At 35.8% G+C, this 23,619-nt stretch overlaps 4 protein-coding genes across 6 annotated transcripts; 2 read left to right on the forward strand and 2 right to left on the reverse strand.

Moving 5' to 3' along the window:
* Positions 1–756: 756 nt before the first annotated feature.
* LOC141830365 (syntaxin-71-like) lies at positions 757–4,256 on the forward strand. The gene is made up of 9 exons (XM_074717805.1): positions 757–1,026; positions 1,104–1,229; positions 2,460–2,625; positions 2,934–3,019; positions 3,301–3,369; positions 3,449–3,493; positions 3,584–3,646; positions 3,730–3,806; positions 4,021–4,256. Exons 1-9 carry the CDS (start codon positions 871–873, stop codon positions 4,034–4,036), a joined length of 804 nt encoding a protein of 267 aa, XP_074573906.1. The 5' UTR covers positions 757–870; the 3' UTR covers positions 4,037–4,256.
* LOC141830364 (UDP-glucose 4-epimerase GEPI48-like) lies at positions 3,700–11,277 on the reverse strand. Of its 3 annotated transcripts, none has more exons than XR_012601975.1 (10): positions 10,998–11,258; positions 10,080–10,129; positions 8,317–8,452; positions 6,854–6,955; positions 6,544–6,771; positions 6,058–6,139; positions 5,361–5,443; positions 5,093–5,184; positions 4,798–5,026; positions 3,700–3,798 (listed from the first exon to the last, which is right to left on the reverse strand). XR_012601975.1 is itself a non-coding variant. In XM_074717803.1 (10 exons), the coding sequence occupies exons 1-9, from the start codon at positions 11,178–11,180 to the stop codon at positions 4,933–4,935; spliced, it is 1,050 nt and encodes a 349-aa protein (XP_074573904.1). In that variant the 5' UTR covers positions 11,181–11,258; the 3' UTR covers positions 3,703–3,798; positions 4,890–4,932. The 3 variants fall into 3 exon arrangements, 2 of the variants coding, with proteins under 2 accessions (XP_074573904.1, XP_074573905.1); XM_074717803.1 differs by having other exon boundaries at positions 3,703–3,798; positions 4,890–5,026; XM_074717804.1 differs by lacking the exon at positions 3,700–3,798 and having other exon boundaries at positions 4,679–5,026; positions 10,998–11,277.
* A 2,086-nt stretch (positions 11,278–13,363) lies between these two features.
* Positions 13,364–16,367, forward strand: LOC141830940 (large ribosomal subunit protein eL43z). The gene is made up of 5 exons (XM_074718390.1): positions 13,364–13,457; positions 14,679–14,718; positions 14,816–14,904; positions 15,956–16,038; positions 16,128–16,367. Exons 1-5 carry the CDS (start codon positions 13,455–13,457, stop codon positions 16,189–16,191), a joined length of 279 nt encoding a protein of 92 aa, XP_074574491.1. The 5' UTR covers positions 13,364–13,454; the 3' UTR covers positions 16,192–16,367.
* A 1,110-nt stretch (positions 16,368–17,477) lies between these two features.
* LOC141830735 (putative ubiquitin-conjugating enzyme E2 38) lies at positions 17,478–22,688 on the reverse strand. Its single transcript, XM_074718158.1, has 8 exons — positions 22,404–22,688; positions 22,233–22,335; positions 20,902–21,036; positions 20,399–20,812; positions 19,788–19,851; positions 18,780–18,919; positions 18,383–18,694; positions 17,478–17,971 (listed from the first exon to the last, which is right to left on the reverse strand). The coding sequence occupies exons 1-8, from the start codon at positions 22,448–22,450 to the stop codon at positions 17,678–17,680; spliced, it is 1,509 nt and encodes a 502-aa protein (XP_074574259.1). The 5' UTR covers positions 22,451–22,688; the 3' UTR covers positions 17,478–17,677.
* Between the last annotated feature and the right edge of the window lie 931 nt (positions 22,689–23,619).

The following is a 23,619-nucleotide window of genomic DNA, read 5'->3' on the forward strand; positions in this document are numbered from 1 at the left end:
TGAGTCAAAATTTTAAGATGTTTAAGTTTATTTAATAAAATAATTAAGATAAATCAAATCGAGTCTAAAATAAATCAAACTATTTTTATGAACTTGAGCTTGCTCAAATTTAACTTGAATTTAATTTATTTAAATGTTATCAAATTCATAATTTAAATTTATTTGATTATTTAAAAATTTTATATTAAATTTATTTAATTAATTATTAACTTTGTTTTATTAATTATTAAGTTTAATAACAAAAGTTATTTATTTATTTTAATTTTGTATTTTTTATTTGATTAATAAAAATTTTATTCGATGAATATAATTCATAAATATTATTTATAAATATTATTCGTAAATATTATTTATGAATAATTTATCATGTATATTTATATAAATTAATTAACTAGTTGAATATGACTTGGGTTGTTATTGGATTGTCCGTTGTGTATTTTTTAATTTATTTTTGTGGTCGATGAAAATTTTTTATGAAATTTGATCGATCATTCAAAATTAATCGATTTGAAGGTGAGATATATGATGCCAATTAAAAAAATAGAAAAATAAAAATTTTATTATTCATAAATGTTTAATTTATTTACCATCCTAATTTAAAAGAAAAAATGAAATGATATATTATTTTAATATTTTTTGATGAAAAATATAATAAGTCTTCTTTTTGACTTTTTCCCCCTAAAAATAAAATGTAATTAATTTTACCCCCTCAATAATTATGGCTTTTGGTTGTCGGTGCCACTGGGCAACAGCCTGTGTCTGCTAGCAGCTCTCGATCTCCGAGAGTTGTAATCGTCGTCTTTGAGATCTGGGCGATCTGGAGGAGAAGGGAGATTCGGGAGGAATAGCACTCGCATAACCGGATCGAAGATGAGCGTCATCGACATCCTCACGCGCGTCGACGCGATCTGCAAGAAGTACGAGAAGTACGACGTCGAGAGGCTCAACGGCGACAACGTCGCCGGGGATGACGCCTTTGCCCGCCTCTACGCCTCAGTCGACTCAGACATAGAGTCCGCCCTCCAGGTCTGCTTTCCCTTCCTTTCTCTCTCTGCTTGGGGTTCGATTGGTCGATTGATTCTTTGTCGTCGATCGGAGCGTAGAAGGCGGAGACGGCGTCCCAGGAGAAAAATCGGGCAGCGGTAGTGGCTCTGAATGCGGAGATTCGGCGGACCAAGGCTCGTTTGTTGGAGGAGGTCCCGAAGCTGCAGAGGTTGGCCCTAAAGAAGGTTTGGTCCCTTCGTTGTTAATATTAGTATGCCATCTTACGAATTGTTATAATCAAATTGAAGAATAGAAGCAAAATGTGTTTTTTTTTTTACATTCGCTCGAGAAGAGAACAAACAGTTTTGCTATTTTTTTCCCGATTGATTGTATTTTGCTTCTTTTTGAAATGATAATGTTGCTGTCGCATTTCAATTCGTGACATTGCGATAATCAAATAGAAGTAAAACACCTTTCTTTCCCATTGGTATTGATTAAATTTTTCTTCTTTTGAAGACAATGTTATTAGTATAGCATCGCATTTTGCGAAATCTTGATACTGACATTGCAAAACAAGAAGGAAATTTGCAGAAAGATTTTGCTGTTGCAGTGAGAGCCCACAAATTTCATTGGAAAGTTGTGGTTACATCTCCTAATGTTTCCTCTTAGACAGATACAAGAGAATTTAGGGACATTATTTGGAGGTCATCACTAGGGCCTACTTGATAATAGATAGGGTTGGCAACATTGAACATGATCCAATCACATGATTTGTACATAATGTTATGCAAGATGTTAATGTTAGAGATATTGATGCTAGTCAAATGACACAAATATGATCAAACTTGTTGAACTCGCTTTGTCATATATTTGGTTACTTTAATGTGCTAACGGGTTAGACTTACTTTTAATTAATTGTATTTAACTTATTAAGTTTTTTTCTTATTCTTAGAAACACATAAAATAAGATTTATATTGTGTTGAATCGAATTGTCATTGTCTTTTAAATTCAATTTCATATAAAAAAAGCATACACATCTTGAATCATAGGATTCAAACAACTATGGTTTAACTTGTGTAAAAAAAGACAAATATATACTTCCATATTCTTGATAATCTGCTTAAATACCGGCAATGAATTAGATTGGTCCATGACTAATTGTTTATATTTATATCTATCTATGTATATATACACGCGCATTATTATTATTATTATTATTGGCACTAATAATAATCAGACATAGGTAAAGTTGATCGCTATTATTCCAAAATCTTAAGCAGGTAGGTAAGGCCCCCAATTTAGCTTTTATAATTTTAATACATCTATTGCATATGAGTACTTCATGAATAATTGTCAAAAGGTGTCGTGTTGCGATCATATCCCAACACCATTAAAATAATAGCGTGCTAACAGAATATTGGGAGAAGTGACACTATTTTAGGATGCATTAATTCATAATATGTTTTTGGACCAGGTAAAAGGCCTCTCCAAAGAAGAACTTTCCACACGTAATGATTTGGTACTTGCACTGCCAGACAGAATTCAGTGTATTCCAGATGGCAGCACAAATGGAGCAAAAGCGACCGGTGGCTGGACAGCATCAGCTTCTCGCACAGAAATTAGATTTGATTCTACCTCAGGTTATTGACTCAACTCATTTTGGATGCACCGCTATTAGTTGTTTATTGGTAGTGCTTATAGTCATCTTTTAGGGCCTTATTCCTAGTTTGGTAAAGATCTTGGTTATATCTAGTTTTCTTAGATGCGTGCAACATAGAAATCCCAACAACAGAAGGTAGTCTAGTTTAGGGGTTTTGGTTCAAACCAGTATGCCATGGTCTATATACCACATTATATTCGGTCATGTTTTTATTATTGAAAGTTATTTTCTTGTATGATTCCCATTCACATAACAAGATTTCCACTAAATGAATTTGATTTGTTCCAGATGGAAGATTTGAGAGTGAGTATTTTCAGCAGACTGAAGAATCAAACCAATTTAGGCATGAATATGAGATGCGCAAAATGAAACAGGTAGTTTCTAGTTCTTGTTTTTTCTCATAAGTTTCACCAATATCAGATATTGCCCTTTCTGTTTAAGTTGCGCAAGAGTATGAGATGCACAAAATGCAGGTGAAGTTCATGGATAGGACTATTGTTTCTTTCTGTTTAAGTTGCCATTATCCCATCCCATTCTGTTTGGCTCGCAATTATCTTGTTCGTGGCCTGAGTGTTTGTACCTCGGAGCAATTCTTATATGGAAAAAGAATATTAACATTAACATCATTATGGTTGCATTTGGAATATTTTTGCAGGATCAAGGCTTAGACATTATATCTGAAGGGCTGGATACACTGCAAAATATGGCTCATGATATGAATGAGGTTGGATTATTGTTTTGCACTGAGAACTGTGGAAATGTAAATATGATAGAATAAATGCTAATTTTCTTGCATCACGCAGGAACTTGACAGGCAAGTCCCTTTAATGGATGAAATTGACAGTAAGGTTGGATACACTATTTCCTGTATATTTTGTTCTATTATTAGAAGTGAAGCATAGAATTATATGAACTTACAACTAAAATGTACACAACAGGTGGACAAGGCTACTTCAGACCTGAAAAACACTAATGTCAGACTCAAGGAGACTGTTAATCAGGTATATTTATAACTTTATATAAGATCTATTGGAGGCACATGCCACCATTCAGCTCTAATAAGTTATCTGGGTATCTTTCTCAGCTACGATCCAGTCGCAACTTTTGCATCGACATCATTTTGTTATGCATTATTCTTGGAATTGCAGCTTACCTGTACAAGTAAGTATCACTCCCTGAATTAACTTTCACAATAACAAAATCAATTGAGAGTATCATGCGCGGTTGTTTCAAACCTCTTGATTGAAGAAAGCATTTTAGAAGGTAGTGCACCACAAAGTGTTGCAAATCATCTGCACTTGAAACTACTAAACAATCCTATAAGTTAGTTGCACAATTATCAGTTGCTTATTGATTTTCTTTTAAACTTTGCCAGTGTGTTGAAGAAGTGAAAATGGCACCTTCCGTTTTCCAGTTTGTATTCATGCAATGTCTTAAGTGTGCACACTGTCTCTGCTTTATTCGGTTTTTCTCGGCCGGCCTCATTGTACATGTGATATGGATAGAAACCTTGGCTTATGTTCATACAAGATATCCTAGTCTGTACAGTCACTACTTTATTCTGCTTCTTGTGGCCTTATGTTTGTGCTATAGTAACTTCATTTCATGTCATTTTGCAATGTTGATGTCATGAAACAATCACATATTTCGCGTTGTTCATGTCGTCGATGAAAGATCCAGATGAACAGCAAATATTGGGAGTTTTACCTATATAATCAAACTACAGCAGCTTATTATGAATGTGTTAGAGGACTCAAGGACTTAGCTTTCTTGCCGAAAGTTAAGCCTTGAGTCCAAACTGTGAATGCTCCACATTATAGTCCTCCGAACCCGCAAGATGATTGTCTTACTCTATCCACATTACCAGTTGAAAACCCAAAATCTACAAAACCTGGATTCATGACATTCCATGGCCTGAAATGTGACTACATGGTGTCTTTTGTTCTACTGCATTTGTCGAAACCAAATTACCGAGTGAAAGGGTGTTTGCTAGCATCATTATCAGAAGAACAAAACACATGCAAAGAACAATCTTAAGAAAAGGTTTCACTATAATTCTTATTGATCATGTATAAGATAGTCATTTGTCTATAGAACAATGGGTGAAGAAGAGGGAGAGATGGGCGAAAAAGAGGAAGAAAAAAATATATACCTATAAAATAAAAGTAAAGATGCCATCACTTATTCAAGGATCATCTATATAAGGTTTTTAGTTAGTAAGCTGCTGAGGTTTCAGAGAAGAACCGAGGGTATCGTATCAGGAAGCTTTGTCTTTTGTTTTTCTTTTTCAGTTTGGAGGATCGGGCGACCCGTATCCCCAGGGGTTCTTGCTCGCCCAGTTCCATTGATCGCGGCACATCTCTTCAATGCCATACTTGGCCCTGCGAAAACCATGGTCTTATTAGAAGTAAAGAAAAGAGGAATTCAGACTCTAATCTTGTGCATACTTCCAATTGAGTTCCTTCTCTGCTTTAGCAGTGCCGGCATAAAGGGTTTCGGCATCGCCAGGCCGTCTCCCAGCCAGTATCAGAGGAATTTTCTGAAACAATATTGTGTCAGAGACCAACAAGAAAGACCAAATGAACAACTAATACAATGTGCATTGTACTAGCAAGAAGTTAGCAAATTTCTATCTCATCAAAATTCTCAGTATTGAATTTCGCTTTGTCAGCGATCGCAATGCAAACGAAGTTGTCAAATAACCGATCGACAGACCTTGCCAGACGCCTTCTCGAACGCTGCCACCATTTCTAACACTGATGTCCCCTTACCAGTTCCTAAATTGTAAGCTTCACAACCTGCAATTAGAACAACTTTGTCAGATCTTTGCAAGCTTTTGGGTACATGGAAGCATGAAATTGAAGGAAGCCTATTAAACAACCTTGAATGAAATTATTCTACCCATTGTATCAGATCTTCACGACAAGAAATGTTCCAATCTAAAATCAAATTCTGAACTTACAAAATCACATGCCTCATTACCGGCATGTATACATCGATGTGCGATGAGTAGTTCAGCACACTATTGCTAACCAATTCTATCATTAGTCACTGTTCCAGCCACAAGGTCATTATAAATGCTAAGAACAATGTAAGAAAAATCCTTCACTCAGACATTATAATGACTTTGTAACAGATGGCATTTATCATAAGAATTCCTTTTTCAGTAGTTATTGATTCTCGAACTAGAATAACCTTGCTTTACCAATTGACAATGTTATCTGATCGCTCGAATCTGAATGGTGAAAGTAAGTGCCAAGTCTAATATTGCAAACTAGTTCATGGATTGCATGTTGCATACATAAAGATTAACAACAGCCTAGCCATCAATGAAGGTAAATAGATAATCAGTGGTTGCGGCCAACAAATACGCGAAAATAAGCTATGGATTCCAATTGCGGATCATGCTCACCTGTTGCGGGATCCTCGAAGAACTTTTTTAAGGCAGCAATATGGCCATCTGCTAGATCAACCACATGAATGTAATCCCTCACCTACAATAGTGAAGGTAAACTTTTAGCCCTTTGTACGCCACGACAAGCAAGCCGTGTATTAAGGTGCTTAGCCTCTGATATGAAAGGCAAAGGAACAAGTTGTAACAAATAATAGAAAGTAAAAGGTTAAACAATTGCGAAAAAAATGAAATAGCATGCGGAATAAACACATAGAAGCACAAGATCAAACATTAAAGAACTAAAAGATCTAAACGTTGCTATCAGTTGAAGATCATTACTTGTTTTCATATTTTGAAAGCGCTTTCCCAATAAAGTGTCTAACCTAGTCGTTTTACTTCTATCAAACTGATGACAAGAGGATCAAATGATATATGTAGTTGCAAATACTTGAACAATATTAACCATATAGCAAGACTAATATATTATTTGAAATATAATAATACCCCTGTTCCATCTTTGGTCGAATAGTCAGTTCCAAATACTGTTAGTGAAGGTCTCCTCCCAACAGCAACTTGCTGGATCAATGGCATGAGATTATTGGGAATTCCTCGAGGATCTTCACCAATATGTCCACTCGGGTGAGCTCCAACAGGATTGAAGTACCTTAGAAGCATTATTTTCCAATCATTGTCTGCGTGATGGACATCACGACATATTTCTTCAATCATAAGCTGCAAGCATATAAAGACCATCAAATTAAACTGAATGAATGTGGTGGAACTGAGAAATCAGGACCAAGAAGAAAGAAGAAACCTTAGTTCGACCATAGGGGTTCATTGCATGCAATGGGGATTCCTCAGTACATGGCAAATGCTTTGGCCATCCATATACAGTAGCTGATGAAGAAAATACCAGCTGAAAAGTTTCAAAAAGCAATCACCCAAATGTGCTAAATGATGAAACAAATATACAAGATCACAAAACCATGAGGCAAGAAAAGATTTCATCAAGTGAGAAGATGAATACATCTTTTTCAAAAAGAAAAGAGCCTAGTCTGTTGTATCTCTATGTGATAATGTAGCACATAACTAAGTACACCAAGTCTTCAAGATCAACTTGTGAAACTGAACGATTCTGCAGTAATAAATAATCAGTTCTTTAAAATGCACATTTCACATTCCACATTCCACAAGCAATTACTGAAAACCACATTTACTGTGGATCATATGCAAATATTAATTTAGAATATAATAAATCAATTGCGACTTTGTATATTTGTCCTTAGTTTGTGTTGCTTCTACCACAGTTTACAAAAGTTGTACAACTAAAAGACACTTGAAGTTCTAAAAGGTATATGCAGATGGTATGAACTTTAGTTACTCACTGGATAAAGCATATAATTATGTGAATGCACATATGAGTGCATATTTAGTTTACATATAATAAATACTCTGTATTAATCATAATCACAATAATGCATTGGTTGTGTATACATATATATCAAATTTACATTAACTCAATATCAAATGCAACAGAAGTTGCATTTCTCACTTACTGTATTAAACTAATCGACCTAATCAATTTAGAATTCATATAAAAAAAATAAGGGAATCACACAACATGAATAGTCACAAATAGCAAGTATGTTTTTAAATATCAACCTATGCATGCAATCTTATAAAATGGTTTGATTAATTTAGTAATGATTTGGGCTTGACTTGGACCTCAACCAGCCAAGGATTTGGTTTATGTTGTGTAATCCTAAGCAGCCCTCATAATAGGTATGAGGCCTTTTGTGTCACCTAATTGCCTGATGAGCCAAAATGTGTACTCAATGCAATCCCTTGCATAAATTAATGTGGTTGCATGATGCATGAGTAGCCGATGCAGCTATCTCTAAAATGGTCTTTTCTTCAGCTACATGGACCAAAATAAGAAAAGAGAAGAAAGACAATGTAACAACTGGAATATCCATATCAAGAACCAGGCTATCATCTCAAATGTTGACAAGAAATAAAAGAAGAGAAATTTGGTTGCTTTGTGAAGATCTCTAGAAGATACAAATTTGCCTCAGATATATAACAAGCATATCATCCTTTAAATCTGCGGTCTCCTATTAAAATAGCATAGGAATGTTTAGTTACTTTGAGATACCACCATCTCCAAGGAGACAAGAATAATTATTACAAAACACTGAAACTTTTTCATGTCTCAATTATATGAATTTCTTAGTCTTCTAAGCAAAATCTAGCGAAGAAATCTCATTGAAAAGGTACCTTCTTGCAGCCATGTGCAGCCATTACTTCCAAAAGAGTAATTGTGCCAATGATATTATTTTTGTAATAAAGCAAAGGTTTCTGAACACTTTCTCCCACAGCCTTTAGACCAGCAAAATGTATGACAGCGTCAAACCTGCAGGTAGAAACGAGAGCATCATTTTATGAAGTTGGTGTCCCTAATAGGAAATTCAAAAATCAGTAAGATATCTACTGGCAAGTTAGATTCCATGATTATGACTCACTGTTAGATCAGATTATAACTATTCACAAGACATGCAAAAACATTTAATGGCCATATTGGTAACTGGCTTACATGTGGTAGGGGTCTCCACTTGAGCAACTCATTATCACCCTTTATATTCGTCCTGCTTACAAATTCACTCCACTGCATCTTGGCTCATGGGCATTTGGCAAGGTGGACAAGTGGAATTGTCCAAGACTTTTATAAGTCTACTTTCCAGATTCTTACACCTATTACTTTTCAAAATCAAATCTGACTTCTGTTCAGAATCTCCATATCCTTATTCTAGCATGTTCTGTATCCAGTCGATTAAGGATCAACATGTAGACATCTTCCACCTCGTGCATTGGTCCTTCCACTAATATTAGGGAGCCACTTGCTAGAATTTCTTACTGCCCCTACAAGCCATTGTCTATAAGTTATTTGGGCTTTCAGTCTGGACTGCATTGCTCAACCAAGAAATATTTGGATTAATTGCACTCTGGGGTCTCCAGACGATTTGGTCCCTACTATCAAGCATTCTTATCAATGATGAAACTCACCCTAATATTAACAGTGTTCTTACCATGTTTTGCTACCCACTCCAGGTATACCTCATTCCAAGCTGGGCAATCTACCAAATTGTTAGAATTCAAAGGACTTCCCTTTGGTTTGACTGTGATCAGAACTCTAGTCAGCTGGAGTCTGGTGTCTTATGGTGAAGAATGCTTCTGTTCTTTGTGTCTTTGCTGATCTTAGTTCACACATGTTATGCATCTGATTTCTGAATCTGTTTACAGCTATGTAAACTATTTACAAGGTTACTAATACAATCTGTGAGTTTCATTCTGATCATTCAAAATCATTTTTCAACAAAAGAAAGACTTTCAACAATTTATTTCCTTGACAACAAGTCCAATTGATGACAATCCACAAAAGGCACATTCCCATTTCTACCTATAAATTTAAATATTTAAAGAGTAAGATTAATAGCTACTCTTAGTCTTTAAGATCACAATTCAAGGTGCTTAGATGTATAGTCTTATTAAATTCAAATTCAATAACTAGAGTGTGCAACATAAATCAGAGGAAGAAAATAAAATTAAGAGCAAGAATTCACAGAAATCACAAAATTTAAAGAAAAACAGAAAACCAAAAACAATAAGGAAAAAAAAAAACAAAAAAAAGTTAATAAGGAGAGAATAAAAAAAGAAACAAAGAAAACTGAGGAACTAGTAAACCAAAAAAAAATCAGAAAACACAGATAAAAAACTGAAGTACCAGAGAAGAGGGGCAATGAAGTGAAAAAGACACTCTATTGAACTAATCTGAAATTTGCAGAGAGGGATCTTTGAAGTTATTAAAGTGAAGAGATGCTCATGTTTGTAAGAGCCAGTGTACCTTTTAGCAACATTGCTCTTTAAAGATTGGCATATTATTAACACTATGTCACTCTGAGAACAAGTAAACAAACAGCTTTATGAAGGAAAAACAGATGACAAATGAACAAGCATATTCATCAGAAGGGAAAAGAACTTACTTTGTTGTGTGAAAAACTTTTTCCAATGCTTCTTTATCTTGAATATCAATCTGCATATCATCATAGTTTATCAATCAAAAACATGAAAACGGATCAAAACAATTTGCATTCACTCTGAAACTTGATCAAGCAACCGCAAAAATAGGAACTTAAATAAACATTAGTTGACTACAGCAAACATACAGGAACAAGTAGAATGAATCAACAATTAAATCGGAGATAGTACCAGTTTTTCCATGGATAATTCCATCAATGATTATAAGCTTAATTGACGTTTGGAGGATAGAAAACATAATCCTCTCCCACCTACAACTTAACTAGCACCAAAACATACATAAGCAACTACGGAGTAACGAAAGAATCGCCATTCAAACCAGTACGGCTATAACTCGAGGATAGTAAGCCAAAAATTCATTGCCATGAAATTATGATTCACTATTTGTTTCCCCCAAATAGTCTAGTTCTACTTAAGTTAGTCAGGAAATTCAACGTCACATTTACCAATTTGATTAGCTTATCGAAAAAGAGGCATGAGCGACTTAAAAAAGATGCCGCACTGCCTAATTTGTGAAATAATGCAACAGCAAGGAGGGCCCAAGAACCTTAGTTATACAATTTCTTAGTTGTAAATCTGCAATGAAAAAATCCAAAATTTTAGATGAGAAATCCTTTCATATCAGAAAAGGGTAACAGCAAACGCAAATCCCCTCACCAAGGTTCAATTTTCCGAAGACTTTTAGTATCAAAAAAAGCGAAAACCCAATCCCCACTTCCAAAGTCACCTAAAAATCGAGTCTTTTCAACACATAATTGTCACTTCCTTTCTCATAGCTCTAATCACATAAAAAAAATAACAAAAAGGGAAAAAAATCGAATATCCAATCCGCGAACAATAAAGCAAGAGGCAATCATGCTTACGCGGTGAAACGCAAGGTTCTTGCCGAAGCCTCCAGCGAGTTCCACGACTCGCTGGACGGCGACCTCGGACGAGTTGTCAAGGTTATCCACGACGACGACGTAGAACCCTTCGCGGAGGAGCTGCAGCACGGTGTGGCTCCCGATGTAGCCGGCGCCGCCGGTGACCAACACGCGCCTCGCCATGGCTGCCGAGCAAGGACTCGAAGGGGAGGAAGAAACGCTGTGGAAGAGAGACAGGTGGAGAGAATTTAAGGCCGCAGGACATCGAACAAGGGAGAGCGGAGTAGACACGCTGGGTTTTATCGAAGAATTTGGCCGCCAAGAAGATGACTAATTTATTATTCATGGAAAAAAAAACAAAATTACACTGGTGGCCACAACGGGGCCCTTTCCTTCTGTTCCATCAAAAACAGGGTAAACGAGCGAGTAGATTTGGATGGGCACGCAAAATTATAATTCTCGGAAAATGTGCCCGTTAATTAGGTTGACTCTTAATTCTTCTGTTAATAGATTTAATGTTCCCAGTGAAGGTAAAGTCTGACCCACATTCATACCACCTCTCTTCTATTGGACAGAGGAGTCGGGTAAATTCTGGTGTGTGATAGATAGGGAAGCTTTAATGTGTGTCGCTACTGATAAATACACCTATTTCGGAGACGAACTAACTTTGTACCTGGACTATGATTGGTTGTAGGAGGCGTGAAGGCTGGTAGGTTGAGTTCATGGGCAGGTGGGTGCCACGTGTGTCGCACTTAAGGAGAAAGAAGGAATGAAATGGGTCAAATTTGGGTTTTTTTAAATATATATATAAATTAAATATGGTATTATTTTTATTTTTAAAAAAAAATAATAATTTTCATAATGAGAGGTGAGACGGGAGAGGAAGCAAAGGATCTGCGGAAGTAAGCGTGTTGCATTTGAGGACATGACTCAATATCCTTATCCTATTTTTTAAAATCTTTTATTCATTTATTTTTCCTTTTTTTTTTAAAACACTTTTAATACAGAATAATGTTGTGCAATTAAATGATCGAGATAAAATATATGATATCTCTAGCAAAAAAAAAAAAAATTAACATTTAGTTTCAGTCCATCTATTCCTCCCTCAGAAACATCTCGTTTCACATCACTGTCTCAGTGCTTGAGTTGAACCAATGCTACTTATTAATAATAATAATAATAATAATAATAATAATATCAAACATCAAATAGTTTGCATCTTGGGGAAGGTTTTTTTTTTTATTGATATCGATGTATTATTGTGCATTTATTGATGGAAACTGTTCGGGTTTGAACATGACGGATGGGTCAACTTCCACAGATTTTTTTTTTTTGGATTTTGAGTGCATCAGTCACTATTAAATCTGTTTTTCTCAAGTGAGTCAGCTTATAATAGGTCGGCACGTTCTCACCAAGTAGAGAATTTTATCGGGACATAGTTGATTTTATGAGGGATAGCACACGTCAAGATTCACTAGGAGTTATCTTGGTGAAGTATCTCTGATGCTTAAGTAATTATGAATAAAATAATAAAAAGATGGAGTAAAGAATAAAATAAAGGTGATGATCATAAATTAGATTAGATGATACCTCTTTCTTTATATAGAGAAGTTCAAAGACACCCGAAGAGAAATCCAAGAGACTCGCCTCCCTAAGAGTTTCATTGTAACTATCATATCCCTTCATATTGATAACTTGTATCATATTGGTAATCCTTGTCTCTTCATGTTAATAATTACCATGTCCCTTTGCCTATAAAGAGATCGGACTATTTGGGAACTTAAGAGGTCAAGAACTCGAAAAATCGACAAGTCAAGAACTTAGGAGATCAACAAATCGAGAATTTAGGAGACCGAGAAGTTAGGAACTGACTTGGCTGGTCAAGAGACGAAAGTTGACTCACCACACAAAGTATATGTTGACTAAATCTTGAATCATGCCACACAACCCTACGTGGACGAATCAATGGACTATTTGTTAACCGAATCAAAAGCTCATCATGTGGACCCTTACCTCCACGTCACAAACTATATCCGCAATTTTGGCCTCATGTTGGAATATAAAATTTGAAAATCGAGTGTGGATTGTAGAATAAGTTTTAGAAAATCAAGTTTGAAATTAATTGTCCAAGAGTTTCGATAAACATGGAGTATGAAAAGCTAAGTACTGAAGAAATTATTTAATATTTTAATATATTTTATAAATCTTGATTTAAAGATGCAAATTGAAAAAAAATGAATTTATTATTATTATTATTATTATTATTATTATTATTAATTTTCCTTCCAGTCTCTTCTCTCTATCGATGTAATTAAGCCCATTAACGGCCCATTGGCATGGCAATTATGAATAGGGTTTGCGTTTTTTTCATGTATAAAGCGCAGCGGCGGTAGGAGTCGTCTTGTTCGTTAGGGTTTTTGAGCGTACTGAAGATCAACCCTCTCGCCTCTGCATAAAATGGTACCTTCTTATATTTCTTGGTGCCTCGATCCTTTCGTATTCTTCATGTATCTAGATGCCTATCGTTTGTTGGTTATTTTGCCTGTCTGTGATGTGCTTGTGACATTAGTTTGTGTGTGTAAGATTGGTAAACTCGTTAGAAGTTTGTTTTTTTTTCTTTGGGGGGGGGGGGGGGGGGGGGGGGGATTAAGACTTTTGATTTATTACCGTGAGAGAACTGCGTTGGGTAAAATTTGATTTTTGGAGTAGGATGGAGGTGATTGATTGAAAATGTAATTTTGGTGGTATTGTTTGATAGTATTTTAAAAGTTTTCTTTGCCGCGGATCTTTTGATCTGCCTCGGCAGTGGTGGTGTGTTAAAATGCTCGTGACAGTAGCAGTTCAAATTATATTGGTTGTTTCAATATGGAGTAGAGAAAGCTGGTGTGTAGAAATGTACACAGTGAGAGGAAAACTTTTTATTGTGTATGAAAACTTGACCCAAATTTCACAAAGCTCTGGTGAATGAAGATTCAGTAAAACACTGAAATTGTTGGTAAGGTGGAAGACAGATATCTCCAATTGCTAGATGATCTCTAACATAAATTAAATCTGAATAATGTGATATTAGATCAAATGCAATAAAATGAGTAGTGTTTTACCACATTTTTAGTTAACTATCATCAACCCTTATGTCCAGGATTACGTCCTGAATCATCAGATAAGAATCCTAAGATGAAGAGAGAAACAAAGAATATCACTACTGTGTAAACAAAGAGTTTAAGACTAAGCATTACACAACCTTCAAAATAATCTTATTTTCAAAAAAAGGAATAGATTACCTATTTTTTATTTTCAACACATCTACTATTTTGTTTAATTTTACATGCCCCCCTGCAAAAAAAAAAAATCAATTTTGGAAAAGAAAGTCATTTTTATGAATTTCTTTGTAATAAGATTTTTCTTTCTTACTTACAAATTCCAATAAACTTCTTGTCATATCAACAATTAGGTATTGTACGGGACCTAGACCCAGTAAACTCTTTGCTCACTGAAAGGTCAGAACGAGTAAATAAGCTGATCCAAATTCATCTGTGCGGTTATTTAATATTTCTAATTGTGAATGCTTCAACATTTCTAGTTTGAATTTCTCCATTGTTTGAAAGTGCTATATGTTGAGAGTTGGTTTAGTTCTTTCTCCTTGTAGTCATTTGGTAACTTCTGTTTTCAAATTGAATGTAGACTAAGCGAACAAAGAAGGCTGGAATTGTTGGCAAATATGGTACATTACACTTTGAATATCATCTTGGTTTTTTTTCCTCTGCTAAAGCGATTGGTCATCCATGCACATCATCCTAATTCTCATTACTCTTTTTCAGGTACCAGATATGGTGCTAGTTTGCGTAAACAAATCAAGAAAATGGAAGTTTCACAGCATGCAAAGTATTTCTGTGAGTTCTGTGGAAAGGTACAATATCTTGGTAAACATGTAGTCGACACACACAAATAAAATTGGAAATGATTGCATAGGTTATGATCTACTATTGTTTACACCTAATTATTTGTATGCTGACTCTTATTTATATGCTTATTAAGAGCTTCTTAAATGCATTATTCTTCAATTTATCAATGCACAGTTTGATGTCTCGATGTATTGTCCATCCTCTTATCATGTAGTTCGATTTCTGTTTCCCTGTAGAGAAAAGACCAGGGAAGAAAGAGGTGATAGAGAAAGACGGGTAGTGAAAGAGTGTTTCATTTATTTCATTAGAAACAGAGGCAGAGAAAATTTTGGCGACTTTCCATTATTAGTCTTCCGTCCAAATCATGTGGAAAGTCCCCATAACAAACTACTGCTAATCATTTTATTTAAAATAAATATTTAATTTATTATTTATTTTCTTCTAAAAAATTACTAAAATAACTTTTCCCATTCTTTCTTTCCAAAAAAAAAAAACAATGGGAAAGAAAGTCTTACATATTTCTTTCCCTGCAACATTACATGTGAATTGCTCGATCATTTCTATTTTCGATAATAATTCTTTCCTTTCTAGATTCTTTCAATCTTAGGAAACACAAGGTAAGTTATTGGACATTAGGTGGATCTCTTCTGTTATTGTGAGATAGTTTGACACACTTCCAAGATAGCTTATTATTGCCCATTTGATTTGTGTAATATATATATTGGGTACCTCATGTTTTTGTGCTGGATAATTAATGGAAAACTTCATTTCTCCCTTTGGAGTTTACCCTACTTCTCAAAATGCCATCCACAATTTTAAAATAGTCAAATACCCTTCAATGGTTACCCTACTTTTCTGATGTGGATGTGGCAGATACATGCCCCAACCACAACTAACAGTATCGATGATTCGAGGGTGAAGTACAGAGTTTGAAAAACAATCACTTAACTTTTTGCATAATATGGCTGGAGGCTCTATATTTGCTCATTTCATTGTATTGCATAATATCTGGCATTTCATTATTTTCTCTCTTACTATGCTTGACCCTACTCACAGTTTGCTGTGAAAAGAAAAGCGGTTGGAATTTGGGGTTGCAAAGACTGTGGGAAGGTCAAGGCTGGTGGTGCTTATACTTTGAAGTAAGTATTAGTGAGAGTTTCCATGTTAAGCTTGTCGATTCATCCTCTTTTGCCCTCTTATAACTTTGAAATCCTCGTTATGTTTACAGCACGGCCAGCGCTGTGACTGTGAGGAGCACCATCCGTCGACTGAGGGAGCAAACTGAATCGTAATGTAATGCACATGTAGTTTCGACTTGTAGAAAGCTGTTGGGGGCAGGTTTGCCTTTTGCTTAGCTATGAAATTTGAGAGTTGGATTGGAGAATGGATGCTTGAAATTTGAGGGTTTGTTTTTGTTTGCTTATTGTAGACTTGTCTTTTAGGGGGAATTATACAATCTATTACTGTTTGTTGTGGCCTTTATTTGATCACTCACGATAACTTGTTATCTGTTGAATCATTATATTTGCATGTTGATCTAGAACAGGCAAATGAGTCATCAGGTTGAGTTTGAGTTTGTTGCTTGAGCTTCGAATTGAAGGAAAATTATGGAATTGTCTGTGTGTGGCTGCCATGAATCAAACATTAAATTGATTCATAAAAAAAAACTTTAGAAGAAGATGAGCTTTTGTTCTTTGATTCAAAAACTAAGTAAATATTTATCATCGAATGTGTTTCTCTCTTTAAAAAAATAAAACTTTTGGAATTTAATTGATCTTTTAAAGGGGAAACTTTTTAAAATATAAATATCTCACAAATTGATCAGACGGCAAATGAATTTTATTTTGTCCATGAATTTTACCTTGTAAGCGTTTAATGTTATTTTTTTTAAATTTTTTTTAGGATTTAAGATTTAGAATTTAATGTTTAAGTTAAAAAAATAAAAATTGGAAAAAATTAATACTACATGTTTAGAATGTGTAAAGTAAAAAAAATATATTATATCTAATTGCACTAAAAATTTTAGTTAAAATTATTTGATTACATAATTGGGATTTTTATTACTTTCTATTAAAAATGGTTTTGCTTTTAGTGGAGGGTAATTTGAGAAAGTCTTCCTAAAACTTAAAAATGTTTTTAAAAATCTTATTAATGTCAAATACCTTATAACATTTCCAATTTTAATATTAAAATCTCTTCTCTATCAACAAATAATTTAAAATTAGACAAATATTTCAATCTTAAAAAGAGATATTTTTACAGCAAAATAAAAATATTAGAGGAGATTTTTTTTAATAATACCGTAGTTTTAATCAACAATTCACTATGTTTCCTTGGTGTGGAAGAAAAGCAGATATTATCAGCATTAATCAATAAATAAACAACTAAGTTTTCGTTCTTGGTCCTAAAGAATGAAAATAAACATGGAGGAAAGAAAAATTAAACATTGATGAACCAAAGAAATGCAATGCAAATAAACTTCTCAAGATTTCATTAGAATGATTGATTGCTTTGCAAACTAAAACCATAAACCTGAGATGATGCAGTTGCTGTGTTCTTTCACAAAATGAGAGCCAAGCCCAAAATATTTACCAACCTGTTTGAACGATGATAAAACTAGCAACCAGCAGTATTTACATAAATTATTTACATGTCGGACAAGTTAGAACATCCATGCATAGAGTTGATACTGTCTAATTTATCTACAGGCCAAGATTTAAACTAGATGATGCATTATGGCAAAATTATTTAGCAGCTCAATGTAACCTGAAGCTGAGTTCATAACCTTAGTGTAGTGTCTGCTCTTTTGCCCATTCCATCTTCGACCTTCTGGGCCAGGAATTCATCACAATCAGCGCCTTTGACAGTGAATTCCATAAGAAGGTCCTCAAATATTCTCTTTAAAGACGCCTTGAATGTGGCTGAGCAACTCTTATAGCCCACATCATCCACATCCTGCACGCCTTCACCAACAACACATCCAACTTGAGCACCATCCATGTAAGCTTTACATGCGGCTAGAATGGTACGCCCCCGGATACGGAAATGCCCAACCACAAAGTCACCAAAATGCTGTAAACAAAATGTTGTTGGTCAAGTGTGAAAGAACAACATGAGCATCCCCACCAATATACAAATAAATGTTGATCTTTCAAAATCACCATGAATAAACAATCACAATGATTATTCTAGTCACATTCAGGATCAAACAGCAAGAAAAGAATGATGCATGATCCACAAAATCTTCCAAACGTCACCCAAGGTTACCAGATAGCTTGATGGTCAATATGATCATCATCATTAAGCCACGTTTGCTTCAACTATATTTGGGATGGGCTGATAAGTTTAGGTAAATTTTGGCATTGGCACCTAGAAATAGCAACAACCTACCGCCTTTTTCATCCAGATTTGGCACCAATATTGATAATTTTAATGAAAATAAAAGTAATCAAGTAACAGCTATGAAAACAGCATGAAACATACCATTGGCAGCTTCCGTAGTGAGTATAGCATTGTCGTGCAGGATAAGAGAAAGGTATCTTCATTATAAGTGAGGGACTTCTGCTCCCCATACTCTGTATTAGCTGTTGGTGCATATCCTGGCTCATTAAAGTATGGCTTTGCATTTAGAACTAGAGCCTGAATAGAAACCAAGACCTGCAGCATTGTTGAATTTGAAGGATTCCACCTTTCGCATCCTGTGCCAGACCAGGTATTCAGAAGGCTAAGACAAACCTTCCCACAATCATACAAGTTTGGGTTGAGTCTGAGTCCACCAGAGTGATAATGAAGAATCTAAATAAGGAGAATTCTAGTTAATTTGGGTAACCTTGTGAGAGAAACATTGTTTCATAGAAATAGAGTGAGAAATGTTTCATACAGGAGGTACTTGCGGATATTGTGGAGGAAAGTATACATCAAAGAAGAATAGGCCATCGTGATATGGAGTTCCTGCTGCCCCTATAATAACAGCCCTCATAATGTCCATCCTATCTTCATATACTCGAACATATATTGTATCTGCTCAGGATATCAAAAAGAAAGAAATAAGAAAGACAATGTCATATCCAAGAAGCATGGCAAAACGAAACGACATGATTAACCTGATTACCAAATATTCTAGTTTAATTCTCTGGAAATCAAATAAGACCAGCTTACAAGTCAACATCTAAAGCCATGAATTATCTCACAGAGGCATTTGGTAATATTGATAGAACCAGGATACGATATTGAAATTGAAAAATCAGAGTAAGATGGATATCTGTGCAATCTGCCTGAGAAACAGTACCTAACTGCCCCTAGTGGACTCGTCCAAAAGATTTTGATGTATATCATCATAAATAATGCAAGTATTTAACAACCACAATTTTGTACTTTGTTTTCACAAGATAGCACATCACGATCTATCACCTAATAGAAAAATAATATTTTGGATATCTGAAAATCCTCTAGATATGCAGAATTCCGCCAAGTGCAGATGTTGATCTACTAACTGTATTTACATATGAAATTTAACATTCATTTGGGTTCATAGAAGCCAATACAATTGCATGGACCAATAGATACTTCAACTTATTTGGGTATCTTTGTTTCGCTAGACCAGAAAATTAAGGAAACTTTATTTTCATCTAAAATTCTAGTGTTTCCAACCTATTTGGTTATAAACTGTTAATGAAGCCTAAATACCTAAATACAAGCATTTTGAAAAGAAAAAAAAAGACTTCATACACAGTAGACTTATAAAAGCATCTGATACAATCAGAGAATTTATAGTGTAAAACAAATTGTAATAAACAAAAGAGTATAAAGTTGGAATTCAACATATCTAAATTAAATACATAAAATAGAATTAGCAACTCAGTATGATCAGAACATGGGATGATCTTACCAGGTAAATCTTTCTCTAGAACCTTCCACTCATGCAGAATCCTTTTTGCCCAATCTTTTGAAGGCTGTTAATAAAAAGAGGTTAGGAAATGTATTCACAATTTATACAACGAGGAATTGAATCTCATCACAAGTGAGAAAGTGAGAATATATAGGGATCAGGATAGAAATGGGGTAGGGCAGGCATTGAATCTCATTCCCAGTCCATGTCACATGTGGGGCACAACAGAATAGGGTGCTATGGTTATGGAGTAAAATCTTGCTCTCCATCCTTAACTGCATTTTTGTGCAAGTTAGGACTGAGGCAAATATGGGGAAACACACGCATGCAGAAACATAAATCCACATTATATCACACCTACATTATGAGGTGGGCCTACAACCCTGACCATGATGGATTGAATGTGGTCTGTCAAATGATAAAATATGTAAATTCCCTTGATTCAACTAACTAGAGCAAAACAATGCATAGTGGGACATCATTCGTTGCCATATCCGCACCCTATTTCCAGGTTATACTTCCGTATTGGGTCATATAACCCTGATCATTGTGGGTAGATGCAGGCAACCATATCAATGGAAATTATCATCCCTAAGAGTGATGGTACTTACATTAATTTTCTTAACAGTCGGAACAGTTTTGAGAAGCTCTGGTCTGCTGAAATAGTGATCTGAGTGTTCTCTAACAGTATCAAATTGCTTAAATGATTTATAGTTCACATCAATCTCATCTTCAACAATGATCTTCTTGTTCTTTTTTGGCTCTTCAGCTGCAGGTTTCTTAAACCAAGGTTCAGGTGCTTCAACACCAGTTGGGAGGTCTATATCATGAAACTTAGCAGCCGAAACCAAATTGGAATCCTTCCCGCTCGTGTCAGCACCATAATCATAATAATAATCATAATCATCACAATCAACTTCTCCATAATCATATTCATCATCATCAAGATAAATAAGATGCCCCTTTAAGCTTTGGCTGGAACCAATATTTGCACTTGGAATGACAGGGTTAGCAGATAGTGGATCCTAGATTCAGATTTAAAAAATAAGAAATGCTTACATATTCCCACTAGGACATGATACAAAAAGAAAATACATTTATTGAGCATTAGTACCTTTACTTGCTTTTGCCAGCTTTTATCATATCCAACAGGTTGTTTGTTCTTGTAGTCAGAAGTGCTTTCACCAATTATCATAACACCATCAGTGTCATCCTCTCCATCAAGTTCAATTACCTCATGAAGAATAACCTTAAATGCAGAAAGGATAGCACATCAAATTTGGAATGTAGTTTGTATAGCACATCAAATGAGTGAATATGAGTTTGATAATATTCCACTGACAAAGAAAAGTAAGAATGATATATAATAAGAATATCAAAAAGAGAGAGAGAGAGAGATATCAGTGACAAGAACTTAAATAGAAATCAACTTTATGGCGCTATTAATTGTCTGAATAATACATTACATTCCCTATCCTGAAAAACTGGTACAACAAAATCTTGCCATGCAATATGCATGCCTCGAATGTTTCTTGTGTGACTGTTGGTCAAACTGAAAGGCCCCTCCTAAGCAATAAAGGCAGAAGAAAAGGGAGCTAGATGGCAAAAAAATCAGACATTCATACAAGGAACCACAACCAAAAAGTCATATTGATCAAGGATGTCAAGGTATTATACAATGCACACCAACAGAATTTTCTCCCTGGAAATAGAAAGCGATAAATACATCTATCGCACAACTATAATATCAGGCCTCCTCTAGTCAAGCAAGTGATTGTATCAGACTCCAAAAACTACACAGTTTCATAGCGACAGAATGAAGCTCATTATCAGAGCTAAATAAGGCATAATCACATGCGAAGGTATAGTTCCCTACCGTCTAAATAATGTAAAAAAGTCAATGATAAAACTATCTCAGAAATTAAGTTCCATTCCCGAGATGAATAAAATAATTTGACAACTTTAAGAACAGTCGGGAATGGACCTAAAAGCTGAGCAATATGAATGTTTTCACTCGTGAAATACCACATATCTTTCAATACCACTGGCATACCTCCAAAGGGCACAATACCAGCAGAAGCCTGCTTCATCGAAACATGAATCTAAGTCATACTCATAGTTACAAGATCAATTCAACCACGAAAATAACTAGGAATCGCACACATGAAAAAGGGCAGGATCGGCAAAGTAAGAAATTTTCATCCGAAACCACGACCACTAGGGTTTTAATTTAGCGAAGCAGAACCAAACACTACACCGTGATAAGAAGATATAAATATCTACAAAGAAAGGCATTAAACCCGTCTATCAGAACATCAAGATCGGATTTTTCCACAACCCGTGAAGACTCGCTGAAGCAACAGTTCAAACCTAAGCGAAATTAAACAAGATCAACACATTAAACTTCCGCTCCAAAAGAAGAAGAGCGAGTAGAAAATCCCGCACCGGATTCCGCTCCCGCTTCGATTGTCCAGCGATCCAGGCTGACTGCGAGATCTCAACGATATCCAGCTCCCGGCTCGATGAGCTGCCTGCGAGGAGGCCAAGCCTACAACGAAATCGACAAATCGTGAGCAAACAGGAAAAAGAGGCGATCAACGAGGAAGGAGGGCTCACTCGGGGTCGATGAAGGCAGGAGGGTGCGACGGCAGCGGCTGTGCCATGGAGTCCAATGCCGACGGCGACGATCAGGAGCGATCCTCCCGCGATATTTGAAGCGGAGGAGGAGATCGAAGCGACGCCGATTCACAGGGTTTAACGGGCCGAGAGAAACAAGGCTGCGGAATCGAGGAGCCGCGGGGAGGCAAATCGGCGGAGTTGAAGAGGATCCTATCCAAGCACCGTCATCGATGCAATTTTGTCGGATAGGCTTTGCTTGGATTGTAGAGCGGCATGTGCCAGCTGATGGAGCGTGCGATGGTGAATTGGAACGATAGCCATAAAATTATCAGTGTAGAGGATCCGTCACGAGGAAAGCCTTTTCGCTGGTTTTCCGGGTTTCGGTGATCTCTTCGCCGTGTTAATAATCTCAGTGGAATGCTTCTGCTATTTCCATCGTCTAGTTTAGTTCTTAAACATTATATGGCCTTGTTTACTTCGAAGGGGAAAAAAATTTGTTCTAGTCGACTAAACATATGTTGATAACCCAAGTGAGCTGATGCCCAAGTGGGGCTTGGTCGAGTGAGCTAACGCCCGAGTGATGAGGCAGAGTGTCGAGTCGAGAAGCCGAGTCCGAGTGGGAGATAAGCTGAGTTCGAGTGGAAGAAGCGAGTGGCGAGTGATTTGCCTCTGCCTTAGCGCTGAGTAGTCGACTGCTTAGCAAGCCGACTGACTGAGGTGTTGCCTAGTCGTCCGAGCGACCTAAGCTTCCGAGTGGGATGTCACTAGCTGAATGCCGAGTGGTCGAGTGCTGAGGGGTCTGAGTGGCTAAAGTTTGATCAAGAAAGTTGTAGGAGTCGCTCGACTATCAATTGGAAAGAGAGATGCCAAAGTTTGTGTCCAATATAATTTTCTTTAAAATATATTCATCTTCTTCAGTAATACTTCAAGGTAACATTAAACGTTTGTTTCCCATGACACAATAATAAAATAATGATTGCAACCATGAATTAATTTTCATAGTGAACTAAACTTGTACCCAAATGTTATCACAGAAGAACTGTCGAGCGAATGAAAGATCTTTTGACTAGTTATATCGTATTTCAATCATGGATCGTTGAGATTGATTGTTCACACTCTCCTCACCTCTTCTTCCCATTTGAGGTGAAACCATTGATGCTTCCATTTCCTTAATAAGTTGTCTCTTAACTCTAGTTCTCAATCATTGTTCTCC

The sequence above is a fragment of the Curcuma longa genome, chromosome 6 (assembly GCF_044706935.1).
Source record: "Curcuma longa cultivar G26 ecotype Majalengka, Jawa Barat chromosome 6, ITB_CL_G26_1.1, whole genome shotgun sequence".
Taxonomy (NCBI): Eukaryota; Viridiplantae; Streptophyta; class Magnoliopsida; order Zingiberales; family Zingiberaceae; genus Curcuma; species Curcuma longa.

Excerpts from the sequence above, each read along its gene's own strand:
- LOC141830365 (XM_074717805.1), top strand. The coding sequence starts at position 871 with ATGAGCGTCATCGACATCCTCACGCGCGTCGACGCGATCTGCAAGAAG. Across the intron at positions 1,027-1,103 it reads ACATAGAGTCCGCCCTCCAG|AAGGCGGAGACGGCGTCCCA; the intron begins GTCTGCTTTCCC and ends ATCGGAGCGTAG. Across the intron at positions 1,230-2,459 it reads AGAGGTTGGCCCTAAAGAAG|GTAAAAGGCCTCTCCAAAGA; the intron begins GTTTGGTCCCTT and ends TTTTTGGACCAG.
- LOC141830364 (XM_074717803.1), bottom strand. The coding sequence starts at position 11,180 with ATGGCGAGGCGCGTGTTGGTCACCGGCGGCGCCGGCTACATCGGGAGC. Across the intron at positions 6,956-8,316 it reads CTGCACATGGCTGCAAGAAG|CTGGTATTTTCTTCATCAGC; the intron begins GTACCTTTTCAA and ends GAAACTTTTCAG. Across the intron at positions 5,185-5,360 it reads TCGAGAAGGCGTCTGGCAAG|AAAATTCCTCTGATACTGGC; the intron begins GTCTGTCGATCG and ends ATATTGTTTCAG.
- LOC141830940 (XM_074718390.1), top strand. Across the intron at positions 14,719-14,815 it reads TGGAATTGTTGGCAAATATG|GTACCAGATATGGTGCTAGT; the intron begins GTACATTACACT and ends ACTCTTTTTCAG. Across the intron at positions 16,039-16,127 it reads GGTGGTGCTTATACTTTGAA|CACGGCCAGCGCTGTGACTG; the intron begins GTAAGTATTAGT and ends TTATGTTTACAG.
- LOC141830735 (XM_074718158.1), bottom strand. The coding sequence starts at position 22,450 with ATGGCACAGCCGCTGCCGTCGCACCCTCCTGCCTTCATCGACCCCGA. Across the intron at positions 21,037-22,232 it reads CGAAGCGGGAGCGGAATCCG|GTTATTCTTCATGAGGTAAT; the intron begins GTGCGGGATTTT and ends TCTGCATTTAAG. Across the intron at positions 18,920-19,787 it reads TCTAGAGAAAGATTTACCTG|ATACAATATATGTTCGAGTA; the intron begins GTAAGATCATCC and ends TATCCTGAGCAG.